The sequence below is a fragment of the Glandiceps talaboti genome, chromosome 10 (assembly GCF_964340395.1).
Source record: "Glandiceps talaboti chromosome 10, keGlaTala1.1, whole genome shotgun sequence".
NCBI lineage: Eukaryota > Metazoa > Hemichordata > Enteropneusta > Spengelidae > Glandiceps > Glandiceps talaboti.
This window is the reverse complement of record NC_135558.1, coordinates 5,547,501-5,557,415: the sequence shown is the minus strand read 5'-3', so window position 1 is coordinate 5,557,415 and position 9,915 is coordinate 5,547,501. Positions and strand designations below refer to the sequence as shown.

The 9,915-nt window shown below is 35.5% G+C and overlaps 1 protein-coding gene across 1 annotated transcript in view; it reads left to right on the top strand.

Moving 5' to 3' along the window:
• The first annotated feature begins 568 nt into the window (after window positions 1-568).
• LOC144441197 (barH-like 1 homeobox protein) overlaps window positions 569-9,915 on the top strand; it is a 9,407-nt gene continuing 60 nt past the window's right edge. The window contains exons 1-3 of the mRNA XM_078130748.1: window positions 569-1,097; window positions 4,389-4,602; window positions 9,613-9,915. The exon at window positions 9,613-9,915 is cut by the window's right edge and continues 60 nt beyond it. Coding sequence (XP_077986874.1) covers window positions 569-1,097; window positions 4,389-4,602; window positions 9,613-9,874 — 1,005 coding nt within the window. The 3' untranslated portion in view covers window positions 9,875-9,915. The remainder of the gene's footprint in view (window positions 1,098-4,388; window positions 4,603-9,612) is intronic.

The window sequence follows — 9,915 nt, the reverse complement described above, 5'->3', positions numbered from 1 at the left end:
CCGCACACAGCACGTAGCTTTACTGTACCGTAAGCATTGCACCCCATACTAGTTTAAGTCCCACATCGCGGCACTCCCCCGTGGAACGGTGACAGACGACGAAAACAAGATCCGTGCAATCGGCCACATCAAGTAAGCGATCATCAAAGGCTCCGCACTCAATATTTTTTATGTTGTTTTTTGTTCCCTGTAAAGACGACACTTCGAAAATTCTTATATTACTTTTGTATCAGTTTTACACTTTAATATTTACATTCTTCTTCATAACGGTAAATGTTAAAATATTCCGAATTCATTTACCAGTCATCTTACCTTGTCTGGTATTCGTCAAACGATATTGACTATAGCCTTGTGGTTTCATCATTTTGTCTTTCGTTTCACAGGAAATCTGTTTTCAGCTCACCAAGGAACATATTAGAGTTGTTGACCAGAAGATTGTGTACTTGTGAAGAGGAATTTCACCTTGTTACGCTGTTAACGAAATATCAAAACAGTTGTACCGGTCTGTGTCTGTTTCCCGTCATTTTGCAGGGATCTCAACAACCTTATTAGTTTTGATACCTGAGTTATGTCTGATGAGCGGACTACAATGCAAGATATGAAAGCCAATTTCGTTTCTGAAAGTATCGACATGGACGGTAGTAACTACAGTGACAGCGATGACCGTGTGAGCACGGTGAGTACGGACGGTGAGTTCGAACACTCGGCGAGATCACACATTGGTTATGCCGTTGAACAGAAGGACAGAACAAACGATATTGATGAGGGTTTACGATGTCCTAACCCTCAAGTAGACCAGCCAAGAATCACAGCCTCATCGTTTTTAATTCGGGACATTCTCAGTGACTTAAAACCTAAAGAAGTGATAGACTCAAGGTCAATGCCGATAACCACGACAAGCACAACAACAACAACAACAGCAAAGAATACACACGAAGTAACAACAATGTCAGATGAAATAAACGAGGAACTAGACAACAGCAGTGACTTGAACACTACATCCAGTACAGATCATCTTGAAACGAACACAATAAACTCAAATTCTTATAAAAGGCCTCCACCTGACGAGGACTCGCAAGATGAACATATTAGCCAGGGTAAGTTCATATTATCCGGTCTGCTCTCTATCAATATAACTCACTCGTATTTGACATCTGCCGTTTTTTTCAACACGTCCACTTAATCGTAGAGATCGCGTTTGTCGCACATTTTAGTAACAAGCAACTAACATTAACTTAAACCAACCTAACTTTAAGATACCAGAAAGTGAATATTAAACTGGCAAGCAAGCAAGGTAGGATGCAAGTTTTACAATATGACTAGGTGTCAAGAACTATATGTACGAATTCTTGAAAACAAAACTTGTAGAGTACAATCTAATTTGCGGTCCTTATCCAGAAACTAAAGGCGACATTTGGCGTATGTGTACTCTCAATAATAAGAACGTAGTGAATTTTTGATATTTGGGGTAATAATTCTGTCAGCTAACTCTTAGAATTAGAAACATTGGTAAGCATAAAATAGAAAATTGGATTGCAAATGTTCGGTTGTTATCGCTACTCTTATTGTAACATACTCTATTTGAAATTGACATCTGAAATTGACATTTGAAATGAACCATTTTTACAAACACGTTTCGTTTTCTTCTAATGTATACTGATGTACTGTATAGGTGAATAGTAATAAATGGTTAACCTCAACGGTTGGAGTACTGTATAAATGAATTTAAACACATCGTTTCACAAGAGACAGACCACGATATATGACTAGTAGCTAAGCAGGCAAATTGTGTGATTCGTTTGAACATGGTCTATCCTATTACACAAACTGTATATTTCTAGTTCAAAGTCTAATATTATTATATGTACTCCTCATAACACAGAGAAGCCAAATCAAACAAAAGATTATGTTGACAAAAAAGTCGCGATTTCTGTGCAAGAAAAATTACCATGATAATTGACTTTTAATTTGTTAGTACGAAAATTCGATTAATTCAATTGATGAATAGGAAAGGAGTTGCTAACAGACGGGTGGTAAATAAAACGAGATCAGAACGCTAAATTGAATTATTGTATCGTTACGTCCCCGACAGCTTGGTGGGGAACTTTGAAGTACATCAGTTCTTAAAAGCTTTTAAAATGTAACGCATCGTGTTTGAACTGTAACAATATGTGCAATGCGGTCGAAGTGACAAATTGTGTTGAAATTACATGGGACGTTCACACTCTGGCTGCAGCTACATTCGTTTCACATAACCGTTCCTCGATACTCGGTTTTCTTTGGACAGAGAATACAATCATAGATACACAGGTATACATTTCGAACGCAGAATTGGCTACATTAGGTATATTTCGTTCCAAAACGGGAATTTTTTGGTCACTAGATTGGCTGTCATTCGTATGTCGATATGTGTACGGCGTGTGAAAACTCAGTGTTCACCACTTCTTTCATATCATTGTAACACGATCGCCAATTCTTAATACGTATATATGCGTAGCTCAGCCCACATTGTGGTTCAAATTCTTCCAAAAAGTACCTTTGCTGGACGAAATGTGTTAATTTTTAATAAATCAAAAGCAATAAACGATCTTAATAACAAAATATACAATTCTATCAAACCTGAACACGCGCGAGTGGGTGACGGAGAAACATTCCACCCGGTGTTCATTTAGAGATAGCACCATATAATCATTTCAATGTAAACTATAATATTTGAACAATTTACTCATTTTCATTACAGTCCCGTGGATATTTATTACATTATTTACTTCAAACTCTTAATCGAATATCGTTAACAAGGTAATGAACGGCATTAAACGTCGATCACGTCAGTAACAGAGAGTTTGTATGGGTTTGAAAGGCGAAAATCTGTACTGTCGAAAAGAGAGGCGGTCTCGTTACGGGACAGTGAGGAAATAAAAATGGCGACCCTTTCACTATAAATGGACATTTCCTTCAATGTTGTAACATATACAACACATTTAAGAGTGATATTTCAAATTTGATTACAACGGAAAACATTTGCCACGTAGCGATCCACACAATGACACAAAATGGTACGATGAAGAGAATTAAACAACCCAATCGAGGTAAAATTCGGTGTATCTTATCGAAAAAAAAACCCAGACCCACCTTGTTAAATGCTTGTACCACATTTGTACTACCTTCAGAGATAGCTTTACGTAATCAAATCTAAGTCTGAAGATTTACTTTATGAAAATACATAATTAAGCAAACCGTCTTTAAAACTGAGGGATACACAACACGGGTGATAAAACAATAAGAATAATAACTGAGCTCAACAACAAAACGAAATAACAACAAAACAGCGACAAACCGATAAATTAAAGGCGGTCAACGAGACATAATGTGACCGGAAAACTATTGAAATAAATTTATTTGTCAAATTTTTGACTACTCTGCGCTCAAATGTTCCTGACATGTTAAATTATTTTGAATGGTCATTCAAGTTTACTTAACAAGGCACGTCGATATACAGGGCATCATCACATCTCGTGTTTAAAGTCTCTTGCTCTCATTGACGCTATCTGAGTTTTTAATCATTTCTGACCCCGACCACAAATCCTAAAATGTACAACCCATCGTAAATTTTGCCCTTGTTTGTCAGATCGCAGTCCATAGTCACCGAGTAATCCCGACTGTACATTTAGATTGATATCTCTAGAAGATACCATTCCCTTTTCCCTGCAATAGGTTCAGAAGGACAAGATATTTAATAGATAAAATGATGAGTCGTGAATGTAATGGTAATATCAATCATAAGTGCCTTCATCATCAATAGTATTACTATTCTATTATGGTCCTATCTTTTTCAATGACAAATTCGTTATGGATCTTGAGATATGGTAAATACATGATGGAGATGATTCAACGAAAAATATGGCTACAATGAAACTTGGGGTAATGGTTCATCATTATTTTTTTACAGCACATCCCCTTATTGTAAATTACAAGAATATGAGAAATAATCGTAAATATACAAATATCCCTGATATTAGTTTTATGATGATTCTGGAGTCCATGACGACATGTTTCAAATTGATCTTGTATCAACAATTATTTATTTTGTAAAATTTCTTTACACAATTAAAAAAAGTGAAAATTTTTGGGTAAAGAACATTGAGAAAAAAATAGCTGATTTCTTGATACAATATGTATCATTCTGATATCCTTTTTTAGATAGAATATTATTAAGTTGGGTTATTTTAGGAACGTCTTACATTCATGGACGTATACGACGAAGTAATCATAGGCTGAACTATTTCGTTTATTGCCTTTTTTGAAAGAAAGAAAGAAAGAAACAACACTTTCTTCCAGTCATTAGCAAAAAGGGAGAATGAAATATGGTATCGTTCTTTTGCCTTTAGCTAAGGACAACGAAATAAGCTCAAGTCGAGACAGTCCATCAGTGAAGTCAAAGAAAGCTCGCAAGGCACGGACGGCGTTCACGGACCATCAACTGAACACACTGGAAAGGAACTTCGAAAGACAGAAGTATTTATCCGTACAAGACCGTATGGATCTGGCAGCCAGTCTTAATCTCACAGACACCCAGGTCAAAACATGGTACCAGAATAGAAGGTAAGAACCATGTGTTATCTGAACAGTTAGCACGTTAAAATATACAGGTGCACATGTGTATTTTACACAAATGTAACGGTACGTTGTAGGTGTGACCTGACGCTATCAATACCCTTCTTACTTGCGTTTTGTCTCCTTTCCATTGGCAATTGTGTGTGTGAATTATAATTGTTGTTTTTACTCTATTAAAATATTTGTATGTATTATTCACAGCAAGCTTTCTTTCTATGTCACGCCAACCCTATCCAAATAGTACACGTATCATGCGACTGTCATTCTGGTACTGGGACGGTTTGTCGTTGTTTTTGTAGCAACCTCTATCGTTATCTTTCTATGAGCACACCGTCTCTTTGTCATGTCTACCCCTTTTTTGTTATTCTTTACTCTTCTACCTTCCTCCCGCTTTAGTTTTAACCAAAGCTGTCTTTGTCTAGAATTACGGTTAGCAAGGCAATGTAAAGCATCAAGTGAGTTATATATTTAGAAGGTGGCATTAATTATAACGGTACTTCGGTGAGCGTGCGATTTAACTCCCCTGCTCTGCGGAAGAACCTGGCGTAGGGAACCTAACTGGACCAATGGAAGTCCATAGTTATTTTTAATATGTTTAATTTCATACTTGCTTTGATAATATTGTACATGGTTGTAACGCTACCAGCACAAAGCAACGTAATAGCATACACTCAGGAAGAGAAGTTTGTTGGCAATGTAACATATGATATCCACGTTATCAAATAATATATATTTACCGGTTCATTCAGCGAAGTTATTTCCTTAAACATGCGGCCCCAGTCGTTGCATTCATTGATGGAATTTTTTTTATACTGTTGATTGAATTGAAGATTTCTATAGATTAACTTGATAAGCAGACGATTAATAGTTATGCACACAAAGTAGGCACTACTACAATAACTCGTGTGAACTTTTGAAAGTTCATTACGCCATACAAATGTAAAATGTACACTACATTGGAAGGGGATAAAGAACGTCTACATTATTTCCTATTCAAAGACGTGTTCGATTTTATTTGGGAGAAAGAAACACCAACCATAACATGTGAAAGCGTTATGGTTTACACTGAGTAGTGTTGCAGTCTGTTGTTCGGATGACGAGCATGATCTACAACAGTGGGTACATAAAATTTCAAAAAAAAACAAGTTCAGTTTTTGAAGACTTGAAATAATGATAAATGACTGGAAATATCAAAACTTTTTAAAATAAACTTATAAATAGTGTAATTTTAAATAAGGGATAACAAGAGCAAAAAGTCACCTAAGCTTTTCGTACAACGACTGTCTGCGGAATACACACATCACGCAGATATAGTTGTTCCACTAGTCTTGATAAATGCGTCGCAAACTGGACAATTTTATCATTAGGGTACTAAACTCTTTTCTAAACATCCTTAATTTGACTTTTGTGACAAAAATATAAATACCAGGTTTACACCATACAGAATTTCGTTAATATTGATAATGGCAGCTGAGTATACATGCAGCAGTAAACTGTATCGTATTCGTTTCTCGTCCAATCTTAGATATTCTTTAATAAGACAACCAACACTGTGCTGCTTGTCTAAGATGTTTCCAGGGCATTTGAAGGGTCATTTCGTGAAGCAACTACTCTATAGTGATCTAAAATCACGCTTGGACCCCCACCCTCACCCCCACCCACTCCTTCGGGTTATCTGACTACATATATATATATCACTGTTCTGATTGGTACAATAAACAAAAGTAGATTAACACATTACTAAGGATAGCTATATTTGAGTAAATGATAAGTTTTAGTTCTCTGTATTTGGCTCCAGATGGTACTGTTTCTCCATGGTAACAGTGTGTTTCTTCGTCTGTTGAAATGAGTAAATTGTCAGTTTGAAAACAACTATATAATGAACACGATTACTGGTTTGTTTTAAACACTGGATAATGAAATGGCTGAAATAGGATATAGATATATGTTATCAAAACACTCGATTGAGTAACCATTTTAATTTAAATCAATAGCTATAATAATACAACTGAAATGTGTAACCTATTTGAAATGTTAAACGGAAATTGTTGTGCTAGAAATGGGTTGATAAGGGACGACCATTGTTTCGCTAATAACGTATATTAAAGCTTTTCAAATATAGATTGTATAACTCTTTGTCTTATTATCCCCATCTGGAGCAACCCCCCCCCCCACTTCCCCCTGAAAGTTATTTGAACAACACTTTTATTCATAACATTTATTCAAAAAATTGAAATAGGTAAATATTCTCATCGCTGGTTTGATCCAATATCAACGTACAACGCTAAGTGTTATCATGTTTACACACCATTGCCATAAAATCGAATCTCTAAGCTTTACACATCTGCCAAATAACGCGGTAGTTAATCTAGTGAACGACATGACTTTTTCTTGAGTGTGGACAGTTTTTTTCATAGATTAAAAAAAAATATCTACCTCTAAAGATCACCTCATTGGCATTTAAAAATGCAGAAACAAGCACGGTCTATCGATTTAAGCGAAAAGTCACAGGACATGCTCATTGCACACGGCAATTTCTATATCAACGAATTCCGATAAATTCAATAAAAAATTGGAAACGTTTTTTTTCCCATAAAACTTAGAAGTCAAAATAAATAACTGTCTTGATTTCACAATGTACATTTTATTACCGTAGAATCAACAGTCATTAAAAGTGTACGCATTCCCACTACAAAAAAATAACTTTATTCATAATTTACTAATTATTTCACCATCAGATTCTATTACACTTACACAATTTACATATGCTTTCAGGGACAAAGAAAGGTTCATTCGTAGCCTGATTGCATTTGCTTGTATATCAAGTAAATTAAATTTCACGGGTTTATTCATTAGGCAAAATTTAAAAAAATGTTTGTTTCCCATAACGTAGCTTCATAAAATAGAGTATAGGTAAGTCGGAATTTGACTGTTTTCTAATTTGGAGCGATAACGTCAATTCGTGGACAAGATATTCATTGGTCACATGTCAAATAATTCTGTGAGAGTTTGATGAGGTGTAAAAGAAGTAAATGAAGACAATTTTATGTGAAATAGATGAATATATACAATATTCAGACTTTACTGTATAAACTTACAGGCTGACAAGACTTGGTTTCTCTGACTGGAAATGTTTTTTTTTTTAAATGACCAAAGACACTTTGATAAAGGAAAATTACACAGAAATTGAAGTAAATTCTCACCATTTTACATTTTTGAATGTAAATTTTTTTTAGGATAGTTGGCTTAAATTAGTGTCGGCTGGGTTATCAGAAACACATAAGTTTTCTTATATGGCCTTTGTATTTATTAACATTGTTTGAGTACTATTTGTAATAATTTGAAAATTGTCCGGACAATGAACAGTCTGTTGGTTTTGTACTCCCTCAATTTGTTTCAAACGAATATTACTTCACCAAACGATTAGTTTTCGGATTATTGTTTTTATGAATAATTGACTTTATTGTGGTTTAAGAACGTTTGATGTTTCCGTCATTGTTTTCACCGTGTTCTCTCTTTCGTTGTAATACCTGTTGGTAATACTCCCCCGAATTAGTACAGCTTTTTGTTGTATTTTCTCGCTGCGCCTCATGTACGGGTCGGGTTAATTTTCCGCCTACGGCAACACCAGACAGTGGCCCGCGTAAAATTTCCTTGTTTTTCTGTAATCTTTGTTTGTTGATGGAGTTAATTTCAACAGCTTTGGTTTCACTTACTAAGGGAATTATTCTTATTGTGGGTTTTGAAAAGCCCGGCCTCGTATTATTGAAACCATTGTCATCTCTATTCTCTCAGGCAATTGGCCTGTAATGGAAACAGCGTTTATTCCGTCTTGTACAATAGCCACTATGGAACTTTCTCCAGTCCCCGACGATATTGGCGTTTTGAACACCTCTTTGTCTCAAAGAAAACCGACAAAGAACCGCTCTTTAGATTTGTAATCTAGTTGCGGTAATCTTCGAGATCGGTTGTTCGTTTTTTTAAGTAAATGAAAACGAAAAAGGACAAAGTCTGTAGAGTGATTTGGAATGATGAATGCAGTATGTTTTTCTGTGTGAAAACCTCTCAAAGCATTACCAAGCAGATAAGAATGAAATGTCAGTGCAACTTAGTCGCTCAGAAAAAATAAGAAATTGGAAATTCGTACATGAATAGGTCAAAATAATGATACATTGTGTAAACGTTTTGTCCGTATTGAAGACGGCATCACCAAACTGTAATTGGGTACACTGTACTGGGAAATCAGACCCGTTAACAATTTAGTCGGCAAAATTTCACAAACTGAAAAGATCTGAGACAATCATTCGCCGAACTGACAGACAGACAAAACAACGGCACGGACTGCAAGCCGTAGACATATACATGTAGGGATATTGCGGTATGTCCGCCGATAAACTTGAACAGACTGTACTGTGGTCAGAATAAAAAGTACAATCGCTGTACAATACAAGATTTCATCTTTACCATTCAATATAGGACATACATATGACCAGTGAATCTAGAAGTCTATTTACAGGTGAAATATTAACAAAATGAAAAACACGTAAACAAATATGTAAAGCGATCTGAATGATATGTTCTGATAGGCAAACAAAAATGCTACATTCTTATTTACTATACAGTGACTAATATCACTGCAAATACAATAAAAAGAGACAAAACTGATAGTATCTAATAAAAATGAGGCTATAACACTTCTCAACATAATGTGTAAAATGATGGTAGCAATTTCTCAAAATGATAAAAATAGACTTAAAAACGTCCAAAGAAAAACATTATTAACACTGTAAAATGTGATGACAGACTATCATCGAAATTTGACGATGGCTTTATCTTTCTACATTATTATGTATACATTTTGTATATTGATGTCTTGTACTGTATTAGATAGTGAACGAATCAATCAACAGCTTTCTGTTTCCGTACAAATCTTATCAAAACACATAATTCATTCAAACGTTGCTAAAATTTCAAATGGCAAATCTTTATTTTTTGCAGAACAAAATGGAAACGCCAAACACAGGTTGGACTGGAACTACTAGCTGAGGCCGGTAGTTATAACGCGATGCATCGTATGTTCCCATCTCCCTACTTCTACCATCCTAACCAAACTATAATATCAAACATGGATAGTCTGTATAACCTGCACGGACAACGACCAATGTTTCCTAGAGTGTTTCTTCACGGCCTTCAACAACACATTAATCATCTACCTGTGACACCTAAACCGCTCCATCCGGGGCATCCACTTCCGCATTAAAAATAGAGTCGGTCCATCTCATAAGTTACCAAGGTGATGAT